Source organism: Megascapheus bottae, chromosome X (assembly GCF_031878675.1).
Source record: "Megascapheus bottae isolate mThoBot1 chromosome X, mThoBot2.hap1, whole genome shotgun sequence".
Taxonomy (NCBI): Eukaryota; Metazoa; Chordata; class Mammalia; order Rodentia; family Geomyidae; genus Megascapheus; species Megascapheus bottae.
This window is the reverse complement of record NC_143547.1, coordinates 89,972,991-89,994,118: the sequence shown is the minus strand read 5'-3', so window position 1 is coordinate 89,994,118 and position 21,128 is coordinate 89,972,991. Positions and strand designations below refer to the sequence as shown.

The 21,128-nt window shown below is 40.0% G+C and overlaps 1 protein-coding gene across 1 annotated transcript in view; it reads left to right on the top strand.

The window, feature by feature from the left end:
- Positions 1-21,128, top strand: part of Frmd7 (FERM domain containing 7) — a 57,808-nt gene extending 36,680 nt beyond the window's left edge. The window contains 7 exon segments of the mRNA XM_090326305.1: positions 10,110-10,224; positions 10,422-10,569; positions 14,846-14,941; positions 16,399-16,562; positions 18,048-18,116; positions 18,230-18,305; positions 20,049-21,128. Coding sequence (XP_090182431.1) covers positions 10,110-10,224; positions 10,422-10,569; positions 14,846-14,941; positions 16,399-16,562; positions 18,048-18,116; positions 18,230-18,305; positions 20,049-21,128 — 1,748 coding nt within the window.

Sequence of the window (21,128 nt, the reverse complement as noted above, 5' to 3'; positions counted from 1 at the left end):
GGGGCCTATTAGCCAGATGGAAAATGGAGCTGAGCATCTCCCATGTGCCTGGCTCTATGCTGTGGTTAAGAATTGAGAAATCTAGGCTGAGGTGTAGATGAATGGCATGATGTAGTAGGACAAGCTTGCTTCAATTCAGCCATTTGAGATATAAATCATACCTTACCTCTTCTGTTTTCTAATTGTACAAGTCTCTCCTTACTTCTCTGGATGTCCATGTGATTAAAATAGTGATAATAAGGGGTGACACTGTCCAAAAAGAAATGTAGCCATTACCTGATATATAGGACTGTATATTATAATAGGACTCTGACTATTGCCTTTAGAATAACAATGAAAGGTTAAAAAAATAAAATAATGACCAGGAGCGTGGCCTAGTGGTAGAGTGCTTGCTTAGCATGCATGAAGCCCTGGGTTTGATTCCTAGGTAGCACATATACAGAAAAAGCCAGAAGTGGTGCTGTGGCTCAAATGGTAGCCTTGAGAACACCCAAGGACAGGGCCTAGGTCCTGAGTTCAAGCCCCAGGACTGGCAAAATAAAATAAAATAGTGACAAATGTTCTCATGGGATAGTTCTGAAGTTTAAAAGTAAATGCTGATTTCTTCTACCTCAGTCTACTTGCATACCACTGCTCCTGGACTTTCCTGGCCAGGAACTGATCTGGACAAATCTAGGCATGGACTTGGCCCAGTTCCCCGCCCCCCCTGCTTGCCCCAGGAGATATGTCTTCAACATGCTTTCTGCAGCCCAGTGTCTCATTCAATATGATTTCTTAGTTGCTCTTTATCATTGCTGTAGAGAGTGGTAGAGAGAGGCTAAAAGGGAAAAAGGCCTCAGGCCTCTATTAGTGTTCCTCATATTCCAAAAGTCAAGTAGTTAGAATAGAAAAAAATCAGGAAGGATGGCAGCAATAGCCCTGGGGAATAGAGGAGCCTGCATGGGAGGAAAGGACCCACTGAGAAGACCAGCCTGCTCCAGTAGCTCCAAGGGTAGGGTCTAGGCAGCTAGAGATAGCATCTCTTCTTCTAAGGCCAGCTGGACTTGCTCTGATGTTAGAGAGGCCTCCCCAAGAATACAGTGTTCCTTGGTAACCCAGCAGGATCACGACTTCAGTTTTTTGTTTGTTTCATAAGTTCATTTTTGACCTCTGTCCCTTACCTTCCCACCAGTCCATAAATGGTAAATTTCAGATTTCATAAGGAGTTTCAGAATGAAGTGCTTGGAGAGACACAGTGTCTGAATCTGTGTTTGTCAAGTAACTCCCTGGTGGGATAGAGGAAAGAAAACCTAACAGTGTCCGAAATGTAGTGGACAGTAAGAGCAATAGTAATCAAAGGGAGCTCTGATGGAGAAGCTGCCTTTTGTACTTAGCCTTAAAGGGACATATAGGAATTGAGTGACAGATAAAGAAATCAGCATGAAGGAAGTTGTGCGCATATACAAAGTTCCAAACGATGCATTGCACAAATAAAAATGTTTGTTTAGGAGATAGCTGAAAATGAAGCATTATTTTGAATGCCAGAATCACTAACCATATGTCCAGTATTATATTTGTGGGATGTGGGGGTGAAGCAAATAGAGAAAATGTCCGCCAATACCAGTTGCCTGTTAAGGCAACCATCAAGGCAGTAGGGCTTACAGGCAGCGTCTTTTGGGGGATCCCAATTTCATTGTTAACAGTTCTGCCATATGGGGTTGGGCATTCCCTAGTGGCCATTTCAGGCATAACAAGGAGCTCTTCCCAAGTTCAATCACTTTTTCCATAGAAAAGCAGCTAGAGTTTCCATGGCTGAGCTTTTCACACTGAAGCGCATTCAGATTCAGGCTCTAAGATCGTGTGCAGAAAAGATGGTTTGTTTATCCACTTATTTACTCATTTCTCTAGTATTTCTTGAATTGCTGCTATATTCTGGCTGTTAACAAAGCTCCACATTGTGTGACTTCATTTTCTTATGTGGTTTTTACACACTCGACTGTTAGAGGCAGAAGGAGGCCTACATGGGCCGGGAGTTTGGCCTAGTGGTTAAAGTGCTTGCCTAGCATGCATTAAGACCCAGGTTCAATTTCTCGGTACCACATACATAGAAAAAAGCCGGAAGTGATGCTGAGACTCAAGTGGTAGAGCTCTAGCCTTGAGAAAGTCCAAGGACAGTGCTCAGGCCCTGAGCTCAAGCCCAGGACTGGCAAAAAAAAAAAAAAGAAGGAGGCCTACTTAAGCCAGACACTCGCAACTAAACCCAAATTGTACATTTTTTTTTACCAGTCCTGGGGCTTGTACTCAGGGCCTGAACACTGTCCTTGGGCTTTCTCAAGGCTAGAGCTCTGCCACTTGAGCCACAGCACCATTTCTGGCTTTTTTTTATTACGTATGTGGTACCAAGGAATTGAATCTGGGTCTTTGCGCATGCTAGGCAAGCACTTCTACCACTAGGCCAAACTCCCAGCCCCTCAAATTGTACATTTCAAGTGAAGTCTCCTCCTTTATAATATTTTTTATTCATTTGTTACAAATTTATGAGTAGCTATCACATGTTGGGTACTATGATAGGCATTGGGGGTACACCAATGCACTAAGTAAAAAATCCTTCCTTTGGACTTGGCGCTGATGGCTCACATCTGTAATCCTAGCTACTCAGGAGACTGAGATGTGAAAATCACAGTTCAAAGCCAGCGCAGGCAGAAAAATCCAAGTCCACAAGACTCTTATTTCCAACTAACCATCCCCCCAAAAACACAGAAGTAGAGCATTAGTCTTGAACATAAAAGTTCAGGGACAGATCCCAGACCCTGAGTTCAAGCCCTTAGACCAGCAAAAAATATCCTTTCTTTAGAGGCAGTGACATTATCCAAGAAGCATTATACTCATAACTTGACTTACACAATTGTAACCCTTCTGTATAAGTACTTAATATTAACAAGAAAAATAAATACAAAGGCTGAGAGTGTGGCCTACTGGTAGAGTTCTTGCCTAGCATGCACGAAGCCCTGGGTTCAATTCCTTGATATCACATACACAGAAAAGCCCAGAAGCGATGCTGTGGCTCAAGTAGGAGAGCTCTTCTTTTGTTTGCTTTATTTTTTATTATTGAGGTAATGTTTAGAGGGGTTAGAGTTACAATCAACAGCTGGTAGGTGCATTACTTCATTACTTCTCACACATCGATATCCCTTCTTATGTTTTTGTCCCCATTTCCCTCCCCCCCACCCCCTAATAGAGCTATTCTTAAGAAAGCTCAGGACAGTGCCCAGGCCCTGAGTTCAAGCCTGATGACTGGCTAAAATAAATAAATAAATAAATAAACACAAATTCTTGCTTTTGCAAAATTTAAAAGATGAATGATGAGATGAATTTTAGGAGGGGTTAAAAGGAACTAGAGAAAAAGAAAGCATGGGAGGAGGTACTAAATATTTTGAAAAATATTTCTATTGTCTTTAAGTTGTTGTACAAAGGAGCTATCATTCACCAAAGCAGGTTATGAATATAGTGTGTCTTGATCAATGTCTCCTCTTTGAACATTCTCATCCATCCTCCCAGCCAACACATTCCCCCAGGTTTCTTAGTTTTGTAGGTGATGTATTGAATTGTTTGGTAATTTAACAAAGGAGTTTATGTACACAATGCAATCTGTGTTATCCCTTCAGAATTTTCTAGGTTTTAGAACATTTCCATAACTTCTTTTATTTATTTTTATTGTAATTCATAGAAAGGTTACAATTATATTCGCCAGATAGAAGGTGTATTACTTCACACACATTGATACTCCTTCTCATGTTTTTGTCCCCATTTTCCTCCCCCTACCCCTCCCCTCATCTTGTTTTCCCCCTTCCCTTTCCTATTTCAAATAAACAAATAAACATATATACAATGTACCAGAAAACAAGGTAAGATACTGTAACAATATGAGAATAACCAACGGACAACAAAAGAGATGAGAAATAACTTAGTACATTAAGGACAACAATCACTCAAGATAAAGCTCTTTTTTCCATATCCTGGAGATCCTTTCATTTAGCCTCATCCTATATGGCCTTATGTATCTAGGTTTTGAGCTATTGTAATCCTCTGCTAGGAGAGTCCAAGGTATGTACTAATTATTACAAATGAGGGAAACCATTGAGCCTGTGTTCCTTTGGGTCTGGCTTACTTCACTTAATATAAATTTTTTCTAAGTCTTTTCATTTCCTTACAAATTATTAATTTTTTTGGTGGGTCATGGGACTTAAACTCGGCCTAGACACTATTTCTGAACTTCTTTGGCTCAAGGCTAGTTCTTTACCACTTGAGCCACAGTGCTACTTCTGGCCCCTTCTTTTTTGTTTTGTTTTTTTGTTTGTTTGTTTGTTTGTTTTTGCCAGTCCTGGGCTTCAGCTCAGGGCCTGAGCACTGTCCTTGGATTTTTCTCATGGCTAGAACTCTAACACTTGAGCCTCAGCACCACTTCTGGCTTTTTTTCTATGTATGTGGTACCAAGGAATCGAACCTGGGTCTTCGTGCATGCTAGGCAAGCACTCTACCACTAGACCAAACTCCCGGTCCCACTTCTGGTCTTTTCTGAGTAGTTTATTGGACGTAAGAGTCTCTCATAGACTTTCTTGCCCAGGCTGGCTTTGAACCATAATCTTCAGATCTCAACTTCCAGAGTAAGTAGGATTATAGGCGTGTAACACATTTAGAATCACTGTGGGTATTACTTGCCTTTTTATTATGACCATCCTGGTACAGGTAGAGGAATATATCACTGCAATTATAGTTAGTACTTCCCTAGTAGACACATCATAATGAATATATTTTCATATGTTTATTTCTATATTTTCAGTGGAAAATTAAACACTTAAAACTTTGGTCCATTTCAAAATGAGCTATTTTAGGATTGTGTTTTAAAACATTTTCAAACAGATTCTGAGTTATAAGATATGTGATTTCCAAATTTCTCTCCCAAACTATGCCTTTTTCACTTTTAGTGATATCTTTCAGATCTAGATTGTCTTTTGAAATACAATTTTTGCTATTTTCAGGTAAATTCTCCTTTATTTTTAGGGGGTCATGTTTTTGGTACTGTAGGAAATCTTTTATTTGGCCAGTCTTGGGTTTGAGCTCAGGGCTTGAGCATTGTCCTTGGACTTTCTCAAGGCTAGAGCTCTACCACTTGAGCCTCAGCACTACTTCTGGCTTTTTTCCATATATTTTTATTGTAATTAATAGAAGGGTTACATTATATTCATCAGATAGAAGATGCATTACTTTACAAACATTGATACCCTTTCTCATGTCTTGGTCCCCATTTCCCTCAACCCCCCCCCCCCCCGCCCCTCATCTTGTTTACCCCTGCCCTATCCCATTTCAAATAAACAAATAAACATACATGCAATATATCAGATAACAACGTAAAATACTGTAACAATATGAGATTACCAAGGAATAGCAAAAGAGATGAGAGATAACATTGTACATTAAAGACAACAATCACTCATTATATGGCTTTCGTTTCTATATCCTGGAGGTCCTTTCTTTTAGTGTCATTCTATATGGCCTTATATATCTAGGTTTTTTTCTATTGTAAATCTCTGTTAGGAGAGCCCAAGGTTTCTACTGATTATGACAAATGAGGGAAACCATTGAGCCTAAGTTCCTTTGAGTCTGGCTTACTTCACTTAATATGATTTTTTCTAAGTCTTTCCATTTCCTTACAAATGGGGCAATGTCATTCTTTCTGACAGCAGCATAGAATTCCATTGTGTGCAAATACCACAACTTGTTGATCCACTCATCAACTGAGGGACATCTGGGTTGGTTCCATATCTTTGCTATGGTAAATAGTGCTGCAATGAACATTGTTGTGCTAGTGGATTTAGTATGCCCTTGTTTCTGGACGATTGGGTAAATGCCAAGTAGTGGATTTGCTGGGTCATAGGGGAGTTCTCTATTTAGTCTTTTGAGGAACTGCCATACTGCTTCCCATAGTGATTGAATGAGTTTGCACTCCCACCAACAGTGTAGTAGTGATCCCTCCTGGCCACATCCCCCCAGCATCTGTTGTTATTAGATTTCTTGATCATGGCCATTCTAACTGGAGTGAGGTGGAATCTTAGAGTTGTTTTGATTTGCATTTCTTTTATGACCAGAGATGTCAAGCATTTCTTACATGTGTCTGTAGACCATTCTTATTTCTTCTTCAGAGAAGACTCTCTTTAAGTCTTTGGCCCATCTTTTTATGGGATGGCTGTTTCTTTTGAGATTAGTTTTGGAGTGATTCATTTTTTTGAGCTGTTGAAATATTTTAGATATGAGGCCGTTGTTCGTTGTATGGTTGGTGAAGATCTTCTCCCACTCTGTAGGCTTTCTATTTAATTTGCTAGCTATGTCCTTTGCCATACAGAAGCTCTGCAGTTTAATGCAATCCCACTTATCTAGACTTTCTCTGATTTGTTGTGTTTCTTGGTCCTTATTGAGAAAGTTTTGACCTGTGCCAAGGAGGCCTAGTGTATCTCCTATTTTTTATTGTAAAGTGTTCAGTATATCTGCTTTTACCTCGAGGTCTTTGATCCATTTGGAGTTCATCCTGATGCAGGGTGACAAAAAGAATCCAAATTTAGCTTTCTGCAGATGCTTAACCAGTTCTGCCAGCACCACTTGTTGAAGAGGCTATCTTTCTTCTATTCTATTTTTTTGGCTCCTGTATCAAAGATTAGGTAGCCATAGGTCTGTGGGCTAATATCTGGGTCCTCAGTTCTATTCCATTGGTCTTCAAGCCTGGTCCTGTCCCAGTACCAAACTGTTTTGGTCATTAGAGCTCTGTAATTGAGTTTAAAGTTTTATATTGAAATTCCCCCTGCGCTGTTCTTTCTGCTAAGAATTGTTTTTGCTATACGGGGTCTTTTATTATTCCATATGAAATTTTGGATTGCCTCTTTTATTTCTTTAAAGAATGACATTGGGATACTGATGGGTATTGCGTTGAATTTGTAGATAGCCCTTGGCAAGATTGCCATTTTCATGATGTTAATTCTTCCAATCCAGGAGTATGAGAGGTTTTTCCATTTCCTCAGTTCTGCTTTAATTTCCTTTTTCAGGGTTTTAAAGTTTTCATCAAAAAGGTCCCTTACATTCTTAGTTAAGTTAATTCCTAGGTACTTTATTTTCTTTGAGGCTATTGCAAAAGAAGTTGCTTTCCTGATTGTTGTCTCCTTCCTCTCATTGTTGGAATAGAGGAAGGCAGTTGATTTTTGAAATTAATTTGATACCCTGCTACCGTGCCAAAATTTTGAATCAGCTCAAGCAGCTGGAGAGTGGAGTCTATAGGATTCTTTAAATACAGAATCATGTCATCTGCAAAGAGGGAAAGTTTTACTTCCTCTTTCCCTATTTGGATCCCCTTTATGCTTGCTTCTTCATCCCCTTTATGCTTCTTGCCTTATTGCTCTGGCTAGGAATTCTAATCCTATGTTAAAGAGGACTGGAGAGAGTGGGCATCCTTGTCTTGTTCCTGATTTTAGAGGGAATGGCTTTAGCTTTTCCCTATTAAGTATAATGCTAGCTGTGGGTTTGTCATACATAGCCTTTATTATATTGAGGAATGTTCCATGGATTCCTAGTTTCTCCAGAGCTTTTAGCATAAAGGGATGTTGGATCTTGTCAAATGCCTTTTTCTGCATCTATTGAGACAATTGTGTGTTTCTTGTCCTTTCTCCTGTTGATGTGTTGAATTATATTAATTGATTTGCGTGTGTTGAACCAGCTTTGCATCCTGGGGATGAATTGGCTTTTTTTTTCTATGTATGTGGTACTGAGGAATTGAAACCCGGTCTTCGTGATTGCTAGGCAAGCACTCTACCAGTAGGCCACGTCCCCAGCCCCATGTTTACTTTTTGTATATTAACCTTTTACCTTGCTAAGTTCCTGATTGAATTTATTCATTCATTTGTGTGTGTGGGAGAGGTTCATAGGATTTTTCATATGTGGGATCATGTTGACTCTAAGCAAAGACATTTTTACCTCTTTTTAGTGCAAATTCTTTACATATCTTCTTGTTGCTTGATTATTCTTAGAATGTTGAGTAAAGTGAAAAGAGAAGATAACTTTTTTGCTTTCTAGTTTTAAGGGAAAGCATTTAGTCTCTGACATAGTTGCTGACTATGAAAAATTAGAAAATGTTCAGCATGTTGGAAAAGTTTCCTCCAATTCTTTGTTTGGTGAATGTTGTTACCATTGTCTACATGTTTTACTCAATAGGAGAGCACTCCGGGATTGTATGGAGAATTTATATACTCCTACAGAATATATACTGCTTACAGGGGTGGTGATCTCTGTTCTGATTTTATCTTTGATTAAAAGTCACCATTGAGAACAAAGTATTCTAAACTTTGACTTCAGAGGAAAGTCAATGACCAGGAAGTAACTCATATAAATCTAAAAGAGAAATATAACAATTACAAAGAACACAAATGAATTAAAAAGTCAAAGCAATCTAAGGTCATAGAAACCAAGAGGCAGATAATCCTAAATGCCTCAGTTACCCATATAGGCTCAATACTGCAATAGATATTTACAGCAATATACTGGAAGCATCCAGAAAGGAGTAAATTATGATCTTGGATATACTGCCAGCTGTTTAGAAAGAGAAACATTATTTTCAGAATGATTCATATACTGGGGATTTCAGATAGCAGGGGATTTACTAGACTCTCAATGTATAAAGACTTAGCTGTGCCTGGCTTGCATTATACTTTGTATTTTATCTTCCCCCATTTTTGATAATGGATAATTTTGATAATGGATAATCATTGTGGAAGGAGATTGGGGACACAGTTTACAAGGGTTGTCATAAAAGAGCACCACAAACTATGTCGCTTAAATGACAGTTTATTTTTCCATTGTGGTGGCTGGAAATTCAAGAGTTCAAAGTGTTGGCAGGTTCCGTTTGTTCTTAGGCCTCTCTCCTTGGTTTGTACCTGACTGTCTTGTTATATTGTGTGTGTGTGTGTGTGTTTACTACATTTGTAACATCTCTCTGTGCATATAAATTCCCTCCTTTTCATGTGGACACTAGTCAGAGTGGGCTAATGTTGTTTTTCCCCTGATCCTAGGGCTTGAAATGAGGGCCTGCGCACTGTCCCTGAGCTTTTCTGCTTAAGGCTTGTACTCTGCCACGTTGAGCCACAGCACCACTTCCAGTTTTCTCGGGATTAAATGGAGATAAAAGTCTCACAGTCTTTCTTAGCTGGGAAGGCTTTGAACTGTGATCCTCAGATCTGAGCCTCTTGAATAGCTAGGATTACAGGCGTGAGACATCAGGGGCTGGCTAGTATTTTTAATCATAGTTTAATACTTTTTCAATGTTCTCTGTCCAAATACAGTCACTTTTAAAGGTGGGGTATTCCAGGTTGGGACTTCCTTAATATAAACATTTTTGGAAAACAAAATTCAACTTGTAACGTGTTGGTTGGAAGAAGGAGAGATTCTTTTAATAAAAAAAAGGGAGGAGTCGGGGGAGGGAAATGGGGACCAAGACATGAGAAAGGGTATCAATGTTTGTGAAGTAATGCAACTTCTATCTGGTGAATATAATGTAACCCCTGTATTAATTACAATAAAAATATATATGGAAAAAGGGTGGGGGCTGGGAGTTTGGCCTAGTGGTTGAGTGCGTGAAGACCCAGGTTCTATTCCTGGTACCACATACATAGACAAAAGCCAGAAGTGGTGCTGAGGCTCAAGTGGTAGAGCTCTAGCCGTGAGAAAGTCCAAGGACAGTGCTCAGGCCTTGAGCTCAAGCCCAGGACTGGGCAAAAAAAGAAAAGGAGCAGAGAAGAAAAAATTCTAACAAAATAGTTAACTTTAATCCTGGTCCTTTAAGTATGTAGTTAATGAGTCTTGAACTTACCATACTGAAACTTTATAGCAACTCACTGCTTCTGATGTGAAAACCAGCCTGTTGTTTTGCTCCCATAGCAGTATGAATATATGGAAAGTTTGCGATGGGAGAAAATGGGGCTATAATGGCTGTAGAGAAGGGTCTGCTTGGGGGAGAACAGAAAGTTTGCCAAATACTCCATTGCTCAACTTCTTAGTGTAAATGTGAAAAAAAATGTCACTTTTTTGTCATGCAGCAGAACTGGGAGACTTTCGTGAAGAAATCATTAGGAAGCATCTGGCACAAACTCGGTACTTACCAAACCAAGACTGTTTAGAGAGCAAGATCATTCACTTTCATCAGCAACACTTGTAAGTACTTTCAGTGGCACCTGTTTCTTCAACGCAGAACACGAAAGCTGCGGGGGGGGGGGGTGGCTCTTAACAGCAAGCCCCTAATCCTAAAGAACCAGCAGGCTCAGGGAAATGCTGACTCCTCATGGTATTCCCAGGCAGGAAACCTCATTCTTATTGCATTCATTAGGCTCCTAAATACTCTCCCCTTGCAGTGGCAGGAGCCCAGCCGAGTCGGACATTTTGCTACTGGATATAGCGAGAAAGCAGGATATGTATGGCATCCGACCTCAGCCAGCCAGTGATGGTGAAGGCATGCAGATTCACCTTGCTGTTGCTCACATGGGAGTACTGGTGTTACGGGTAACAAATCTTTCTAGTCCTTCCACTGGCTTCAAGGTGGTGATGTGCATTGAAATTTGAGTATCAGTTTCCAGTGCATGGTCTTTCCACCAGCTAGGAGGAGTGAGGCTTGGAAATGTTTTGGGTCGGCTCTCTCTCCATCCAGTATGTTTTGCTTTTATACCCCACTCACAGTTGACCAATGTTGATTAGATTAGATATCAGGATTGTAGGGAGACAGTCAAGGGCTGTTTGGTAATTAAAGATCAGTGGGTTTAATATCTAAGAAATTGAGGCTGTGACACTGTATCCGATCCTCCAGAGATACACTGAAGTGGTCCCAAATATGGTGAACTATTTTTCATTAGTAGATTTGTGAGTGTGTGTGTGTGTGTGTGTGTGTGTGTGTGTGTGTATACAACTATACAACTATACTTGTAGTTGAACTCAGGGCCTGGGCTCTGTTCCTCAGCTATTTTTGCTCAAGGCCGATGCTCTCTCCCTTGAGCCACAGCTCCATTTTTGGCTTTTTGGTGGTTAATTGGAGTTGAATCTCACGTACTTTCCTGTATAGGCTGCTTTTGAACAAGGATCCTCAGATCTCTGCTCCCTGAGTAGCTAGTCCTAAAGACATACGCTATATATCATTTGTGGGAAAGCAGGAATTGACCTCAGTCAGGTACATTGACCACAAGTCAAGTTAAAAGACCAAAGGTACAGGGCCGGGAGTTTGGCCTAGTGGTTAAAGTGCTTGCCTATCATGCACAAAGGCCCGGGTTCCATTCCTTGGTACCACATACATAGAAAAAAGCCGGAAGTGGTGCTGAGGCTCAAGTGGTAGAGCTCTAACCTTGAGAAAGTCCAAGGACAGTGTTCAGGCCCTGAGCTCAAGCCCAGGACTGGCAAAAAAAAAAAAAAAGACTGAAGGTACAAAGCAAGATGAGTAAGGACTCATCTAAGGGAATCTTGGCCTTTCCATTTGGTTGGTTGTAAACTTTTCATCATGAAAGTTACACTGATGTGCAGGAGAGAATAATTACCCGTTCTGCTTTACTTCTTGGCCTTGCTATTTCATCCTACATAGGAGAGGATAGGGAGAGAAGAGAGCCAGGCCATCATGTTATATCCTTTTCTGGTTAGTTAATAGCAATGTAGAAGATGTTAATTTGATCAGGTTTCTGTAGCATACATTCAACAAAAGACATTTATGTATTAAGTAACTTTTCTATGATATTTTTGGTTCTTTTTTGGTATTAGAAATTCCTTTTTTGTTAAACTAAAATCATTAGCTAGAAAAACATTATTTGGCCTAGATATAGTCATACATATACATGTTTTCTATTGTCAGGGTGATGTACAGAGGGGTTACAGTTACATTTGTAAAGTAGTGAAAAAAAAAGAACCGATCTCTGGAGATATAATTTGCATATAATAAAATTCACCTATTTTAGATTGCCCAGTAATTCAATGATTCTTCATGTATTCTCACAGTTAGGCAACTATTAGTTCATCCCTTTTTTCCCCATGTATTAATGGTACCTCTGTACTATGCCAGGCAATAGAGCTATAGAGGTAAATAAGGATAACCCTGACTTCCTGGACCTTATATTTTAATAGGGAGAAGACAAACAAGAGGTAATTACATGTAAATGGGACATGATCTGTGATGAAAATATGGTGTGCTAAGGTAACACAGATGAAAGGGGTTTAACCTTTAAGCTATGACATGTGGCAGATATCCAGGCCAACTAGATAGGTTGGGAAATGAGGAAAGGTGTCCTAAAGAAACAGCAAACATATAAAGGCACTGAAAAGAATAATACATGGCACAATCAAGAAATTTAACTTATGGGCCAGGAGTTTGGCCTAGTGGTAGAGTGCTTACCTAGCATGCACAAAGACCCAGGTTTGATTCCTCAGTACCACTACATAGAAAAAGCTCATGTGGTAGAGCTCTAGGCTTGAGAAAGTCCAAGGACAGTGCTCAGGCTGTGAGTTCAAGCCAGGAACTGGCCAAAGAAACCCCAGAACTAAACATGTTATACACATGTATTTGTCAATGGTTGAGGGACAATGGATGAATGATGAGGAGGTACACCCAGATTCCTAATTTCTATGCTGAATCACAGCAATGTGAGAAAATAGTTCCAAGCAGTCTCTTAGAAAGAAGAATCATACATGGCAAGGATGTATTTTGGTACCATGGGGTAAAGTAGGGAGGGATGGACAAATGGAGAAACATCTTCAGTTCCTCGTTCAAGAAATGGCAGTAAAGACTCAAAATGGCAGCTCTTATCTGAGGCCTTGATACTTCTTGAGGAGGATTCATCTAGGCTAGTATCCCTTAAACATTAGATGGACAGTGGATTTAGATGGTCCATATGAGTGCTATTTTTCTTCAACGTGGAGAGATGGTATAGGCCTATCTAAAATGTAGAAACAATAGGTGAGTTTCAAAGCTTTCCTTTGCTGGATATACATCAGAGTTTTCTATTTCTACCCTAATTCATGAAGTTTGAAGCTTCTTAGCTCCTCCTTCTCCTCCTTCTTTTATTTTTCATCTATCATTGTAGGGCTTGAACTCAGGGCCTAGGTGTTGTCTATGAGCTCTTTAGTTTAAGGCTACTGGTCTACCATTTCCAGTTTTTGAGGGGATTAATTGGACGTAAAAGTCTAAAGGGGACTTTTCTGTCCAGATTGGCTTTGAACTGTGATATTCAGATCTCAGCCTCCTGAGTAGCTCGGATTATAGGTGTGAATGACTGTCTCCCAGCAGTTTACCTTCTCAAAAGGGAAGTCAGATACAGACAGCCCCTTTATCTCTTTCTATTCTTATAATTTAGCATCTAAAATATGGTGGTGAGAGGGTAGCTTGCTACCTTGGTTTCACACTTTAGTTTATGGTTCTAACTTCTGGGTTTAATGTGTTTTGTATCTATTATCTTTAATTTCCCCCATCTTCTCATCTATCTATCCTGCCTCATATGGTAATATCCCAAGGAAGCTCCTTTGTACTAACAAATACACTAATAAACCCCAGAAACTCGGGGCCGGGAGGTTGACCTAGTGGTAGAGTGCTTGCCTAGCATGCATGAAGATCCGGGTTTGATTCCTCGGTACCACATACGTAGCAAAAAGCCAGAAATGGTGCTGTGGCTCAAGTGGTAGAGCTCTAGCCTTGAGAAAATCCAGGGACAGCACTCAGGCCCTGAGCCCAAGCCCAGGACTGGCAAAAAAATAAGCCCAGAAACTCACATTAAACATGAAAGAGACATGATTCTTGCTAAAAAGGTACTTATAACTTACTGATAGGATCTAGAGAAATAGTACTCAATACCAGACTTATAAGTAGCAGTAGCTAATCTATTACAGTTAGTTTTACTTGTATAATGGGTATACATGACAAACTAGTAGATGTGGTTATTTGTATGGAATGAGTAGATGATGACAAAAGTAGAGGTAATGGGAGTGTTGTGTCTTTGTGCATATTTTGATTTTTGGACTATGTGAATAGATTACCTGATGAACAAGAAAGCAAAACAAGCCCAAACAAATGAACAAACACACTCAACTATTAAGAAATACCAGGGAAGCCAAGACACCTAGATAGACTGAAGGAATTAGAATATCCTAGGGAAGGGTCTATCAGAGTGGAGAAGAAGGCTTTAGTGGGATTGGAGGTGTGGCTCAATTGGTAAAGTGCCAGCCAATGAGTGAAAACATCAGGTACCTAGTTTGAGTCCCAGTCTCAGATGAAAAAAATAAGAGGGGGGAGGGAGGGAGCTTTTTACTTTGCAGAAAGCAATCTGGGTAAGGATAATGGAGTGACTACAGGAGAGAATGCCAAAGGGTATTTGGTGTGTGTGGGGGAAACAATGTGAGAGAGAGATGAGTGTGTATTTAACACAGAAGAAACAGTGCCCAGATTTCATGATGTAGGAAGTGAGGAGCAATTGGAGGTATTTGAGAAAATGTATGGATACTACAATTAGCTTTTCATTTAGCAGTTGAACTTGGAAACATAGGGAAGAAATGAAAATCACAATATTTCTTATTGTAATCTCAGGGTTTTGGCTTCAGCTTTCCCCAGGCATTTCCTCTCTTGCTTACATTCCAGAACAGCTTGTGTCCTACCTGGAATGCTTAGCTGTAGCTTCTTAGTTCAACAAGATCAATATTTGCAAGAGATAGGTCAAAATAGTCCTGTTTAGAAAGTCCAATTTTTATCATTTTTGTGCTAGATTATCAACTCATTCATGCTCACACATTCTGAAATTGACCATGTGTTTCCTTATAGGGAAATACAAAGATTAATACTTTCAACTGGGCTAAAATCCGTAAGTTGAGTTTTAAGCGAAAGCATTTCCTCATCAAACTTCATGCCAATATTTTGGTAAGTAAGTTTCTAATAAATCTTCTTTATTTCCTATTCACTTAGAAATCTTTGATTGCTTCTGCAAGTAGTTGGAGTATGAATAATGACAGTTGACTGGCCCTGGGGGGTGAATTGCCTCTTCTCTTGATTGTACACACCAACCAGAGCTTTACTCACACTTTAGCTTAATACAGAACACTAGGAAATCTGATTTGCAGTTCAGAATGAAGTACTAGAAACATGGGGCAGGACTGAAAGGTAAGTCTCTGGAGACCACTTTGCAGGGGTTTTGAGTCAAAAGGGATGTAAATCTATGGAAATAACCATTTGTTGTTCTCTCCATTTTACAAAATATTGTGACCGAATTCCCTTAAAAATTACTTAACTACTGGTCCAAGAGTGTGACCTAGTGGTAGAGTACTTGCCTTAGCATGCATGAAGCCCTGGGTTCGATTCCTTAGTAACACATATACAGGAAAAGCTAGAGGTGTGCTGTGACTCAAGTGGTAGAGTATCAGCTTTGAGTGGAAAAAGAAAGAGCATAAGTCTTTGGGTTCAAGTTTCTGTGGCTACAGGAAAAAACAGGAATTCTTGGGCATTGGTGTTGTCTAAGCAGGATAAACATGCCAGAAAGGATGCGATTTTATGCTCATGCACACCAACCCAAATTTCGTCCTCCAGAAGGTCAGGATGGTCTTCATTGTCTGGATCTTGGTGTTATATGAAAGTATTTATTTGCAGTTGAGGGGACAGTTGCAGTGGGAAACTAATAGAACAAGTGCCAGGGGCTACAGGAAGGACCTTGGACATGAATGGGTGGGGTCAGGTTGGTGGGACTACTGAAAACAGGACTTTGAGAATGGCATGTAGCCTTGGGCTGTTAGGATGGGAAAAACTTGAACAGAAGGTCTGGAAAGCCACACTCTGCAGGACAGAATCAAATATGCTAAAAAATATAAAAAGGAAAATGAAAACAGTACACACATCACAGAATAACAGAGCATATAGAAGTGTGTTTCTAGCTGGTGTATTCAAAAGGCTACTGTAAATAACCCTATAAAAACCCTTCCATCTATAAGGAAATCTCCTCCTCCTTCCTCTTTCCTGTTGGTCATTTATAACTTCTTGTTACTGCTAAAGCATACTTTTTGATGGTTCATTTTAACTTAATTTACAACTTCATAAAAACGTTCCTTGCAGAAAAGAGACCGGGCAAAACAAACAAACAAAAAACAATTTAAGGCAAGGGGAGTATGCAGAAACCATACAGAAGGTTCTATTGGTGAGCAGTGGCCCTGTCTGCTTCTCATAAGGTTGTCAATCATTTGGTTTCAGTAGCTGTGAAGTCTATGGGGAGCCAAGTGGAAAACCAGAAGCTGTCTGAGCCATTGGTCCAGTGGTTGAAAGGCATTGAGATTTGAATTTCTTTGATATTCTTGAAGGAGGTTTTGCTTGATGAAAATTGGTTTACACAGGTGTTGTGCAAGGATACTTTGGAGTTTACCATGGCCAGCCGAGATGCCTGTAAGGCTTTCTGGAAGACTTGTGTGGAATATCATGCTTTCTTCAGACTTTCGGAAGAGCCCAAATCTAAGCCCAAGACTCTCCTCTGCAGCAAGGGCTCTAGTTTCCGCTATAGGTAATGAATAACATGTTATACACAGGAAAGCTATGCATACTACTGATTTCAGTAACATGGACAGCAATAAGAGGAGTCTGAATTCCACAAGCAATAAGGAATTCATTTCAGACACTTGAAAGATTATACCCTATATTGCTCATTTGGGGTAGGCCATAGTATTTCCTAACTAGGAGGGGGAGGGGCATTACAACCATGATCAAGGGATATAAAGCAGTTAGAAAAAATAAAAGATGTGTGTGTCAGGCTGGGAATGTGGCTTAGTGGGAGAGTGCATGCCTAGCAAACATGAATCCCTGGGTTCAATTCCTCAGTACCACATAAACAGGAAAGTCCAGAATTGGTGCTGTGGCTCATGTGGTAGAGCACTACACTTGAGCAAAAAAGCTCAAAGACAGTGCCCAGGGCCTGAGTTCAAGCCCCAGTACTGGCAAAAAATATATATATATAGAAGGAGATGTGTTTAATAGACCAATTGTTTCATTTATATGCAGTTTTAACTCAGGCTATGGAAAGGAAAGCTCAACAAAATCCTTTTCGTGGTGGGTAGAGTGAGAAAGCACTGGAAGAGGATAAGGGATTAAAATGATTGAGCAATATTGCATTGGAAATTCCTAGCCATAGGTCACACCTCAGAGGGATGGGAGGGGAATTAAGATCTTGTTTTTACTTGAACACATGAGCCTAGGAATTCATTGGAAGAAGCTTTCAAAAGTCTTAGCTAAGATCAAAACATTCTAATCAAATACTTCCACATAAGGGATTTTTCAAAGCAAGGAAGCCTGTCCCAGAAAGAATTGAGATTTTTTTTAAAAAAGAAGCCATATACACACACAAAACTAAAAACATTATTTTTGATGGAACCTTTCCAAAGTGTATGCTACAAATCTCTGCCTTCTTAAACACATGATACAGAACATATTTTTTCCTTTTCTTAATGACCTGAGTTATTATAAACACTTATTACCCTCAGCAGGCAGCTCTAGTGCAGAAATGGCCTCAGGGCGGGGGAGGCATGCCAGTCCTTGCACTTCAGTGATAAATGGCTCAGACTTTGGGGGTTTTATTATTCTTGTGATTTCTTTTTTGGCTCTTGTATTTCTCCAAGCAGTCAGCTGGATTTCTTTGCTAGCGTATGCCCGACTGAGGCAATCTCCTTCCACAGTTTTGTTAGCTGCTTTTTTTTTCCACTATAGATTGGAAATCCAGATAAATATCTTAATAAAAAGTAGTGTGGAACATAAGAGTCAGTTGGGTTTTGTTTAATTAAAAAAATTCATTTGGGGTTGTTTAGTTGAAATTATGCTATTTTTGGTTGTTGAGTAAGTAGGTGTTACTACTTGTGGGATGGTCAGAGATTTTCTTGTTATGTCACAATCCAGATGCTTTTGATTTCCATAACAAATGAACCAGGCTTAGACATTTTATTAGTAAGCCTATTAGCTTATGATAGCATTCATGATTTTTTTTTCATTGTTATAACAGTGGAAGAACCCAGAGACAACTTCTCGAATATGGGAAAAAAGGGAGGTTGAAGAGCTTGCCATTTGAAAGGTACCATGTTTTTACTTCTGTGTGGTCGATTTTAAGTTGATTCTTAAGATGAACATGTATCCTGGTATTCCCTGGATGGCCATTTCAATGACTTCTCTGTTTGGGTGACTTAGGAAACATTACCCATCTCACTACCATGAACGCCAGTGCAGATCGTCGCCAGATATTCTCTCTGATGTGTCAAAACAAGTAAGTTTTTGGACAATTCCTACCTTCTTTTGATAGATGTCATTTGTCCCAATTGCAAATGGTTTAAAGAATTGACTGCCACACTCTCCGCGTGTGTATAGAGGTTACTCTGTTGGCATATGTTACCCTCCCAGGAAGGTCTGCCCGCTTAATGTTTCTTCCAGTAGTCTATTTAGTAAACTACCACGGGTGTGTAGAGGGAGCTTCCAGACTACAAGGCTCAAATAACTTCCAATTGCAATCTGTGTTGTTACCATCTTGCAGAAAGAAGATACAAAGACTTCTCTATGGCCTTATATTTTTAACTGAGATGTTTGGAGCAAGAAAGGAGACTAATCTAATCAATGTGCAATGTGTGCATTAGGAAATACTATGGTGAACTCTTTTGTATAATTAATAGTCAATGGAAAGGGGAAAGTATAAAGACTGCTATTTTATCTGTAGAAAACATAGGGCTCTGAGGAGGGTATTTGGTTATGTATTAAGGTTTTAACTTTGGGTGGCTATTTTGCTGCTTCATTGTATAACTTAATTTCAAGAGGAAGAGTTTTTTTTTTTTTTGCATAGAACTGAGACTTGGCTTCATTTGAGTTTCATACTATGAACTTGGTTAATTGTGTTTCCTTTGTTGACATACTTGGATTTGAACTCCTGGCTTGAGTTCTGTCCAATAGATTTCTGCCTTCTAAGCTATCGTTCTACTACTTGAACCACAGCTCCACTTCTAGCTTTTTGGTAGTAAACTGGAGATGGAGTCACACAGACTATACTGTCTGGGCTAGCTTTCATCTGCAATCCATAGATCTCAGCTTCTTGAGTAGGTAGGATTATAGGCAAGAGGCACTGGCTAATTTTTCTACAGAAACAAATTATGATCTCATAAACTCACATGCCTTCATTCAAGTCCTAATTTTTATCCGAAAGGTATCAGGTGTGATGAATGGTACATCTAAGTATATGACTCTCTCATGCCCTCTTCCCCTCCAACTGCAGAAAATAGGAAAGAGGCTGGAACAATAAGTGCAGAAGGTTTGCCTAATGTCACATAGCAAGGAAATGCCAGATGATTCAGGATTCATGGTACATGGATTTAGCTACTGAAACCTTTTGATAGTCAATGAAACCTTTAGTATATGTAAAAGTTGGAGGTGGGAAATGAAATGTTACAGAAGAAGAATAGTATTAGAAATTCTTTTTAATAAATGATAGGCTACAGTATGAATTATTATCCTTTCATCAATAGCTGTGGACTAGGGCATAGATTAAAATGAGTTGCTGACATCTCTTTACAGTTTTTAAAAGCTGGGTGCCAGTGTCTCATGACTGTAATCCTAACTACCCAGGAGACAGAGATCTGAGGATAGAGGTTCAAAACCAGCATAGTGAGGAAAGTATGTGAGACTCTTATTTCTGATTAATCAGCAAAAAGCCTGAAGTAGAACTGTGACTTATGTGGCCAGCCTTGAGTAAAAAATCCAAGGGACAGTGCCTAGGCCATGAGTTCAAGCCCTACTAGCATCAGCATATCAAAAAAAAGATTTTTAATTTATATATTAGCTGTACAAGGAGGGGAAGGTTTTGTTGTGGCATTTCCATATATGCATAAAGTACTCTTCCAACTATTCTCCTTTAGCCTCCCTTACTTATTTTTAAAGTCTCCCTTTCGAAGCTTATGTCTAACTTAAGACCCTGTCTCCATACTGATGTTTTTTTCCCCTCTTTCATCCTGTCTTTTCTTTCAAGGTGGACGATTTGAGACTAGCCTATGGCAGCGGGTACTACCATAATGTGAATGGTGTGCATGCGTCTGAGCCCCTGTTAGATAGCAGGAGGAGGAACTCTGCCGTGGAGGTGACGTTTGCAATGGAGCTGGAATGTTCCAAACCAGAGTCAGACCCCACGTCATTACACCAATCCCAAAGCAATTCCTCCTTCTCCTTTATTTATTCAGATTCTGTCTTTAGCACTGACCCTGAACCTGATCCCAGAGACTTCTGTGAGGAGAGGACTCCTCTCAGCTCCTTCCAAACAAGCTCCAAGTTTGCTGACAATCACATAAGCCTAGCTTCAGGTCTCACAAGCAAAGTGAGTCCAGCAAGGCAGCTAATGTACACAGACGTGCCCTATGTTCCTTATACTACGCAGCAGGTTGATATTATGCCCCCCCAAGTCTTTTTTTATGTGGACAAACCACCCCAGGTACCCAGGCGGTCTCCAATCATGGCAGATAACAGGGTAAGGCCAGATAGCTATAGAGAAGCCACTGCAATAAAGCCAGACAAGAGAAGCCCAAGGAATATCAGAAGGAAGAACTTCCAGCAAGAACTCCAAGAAGCTATGGCCAGGACTAGTGGTAGGGGGAACATCAATGTAGATCTAGAAGATGAAGACCCCAATTTAGAAGACGTGTTTGCGTGTAATATTCAAGAGCAAACTCCTAAACGGTCCCAGAGTCAATCTGACATGAAAATGATTCGTTTTCCTTTTGGATCAGAATTTAGACCATTAGGGCCATGTCCTGCTCTGAGTCGTAAAGCAGACCTGTTCCCATGTATGTTTGTAGAACAGGAGTTCCCAACAGTTGTGGTGGATCAGAGTACAGCAGGGAGGTGCGTAGCGAGTGAATCCAGTGATTCAGAATCAGACAGTCTTAAACCAGACTACTACTCTTTGTACAGTAAAGGAATAAAGTCGCCCATAGCCAGAATCCGCTTATCTTCTGGTAGTCTACAACTAGATGAGGAAGATGAAGATGTTCCTTTCAACACCTCAGCTACTGAAGACAGGACTTTGCTAAAACCATGCAATTATTTCTTAGCTTAA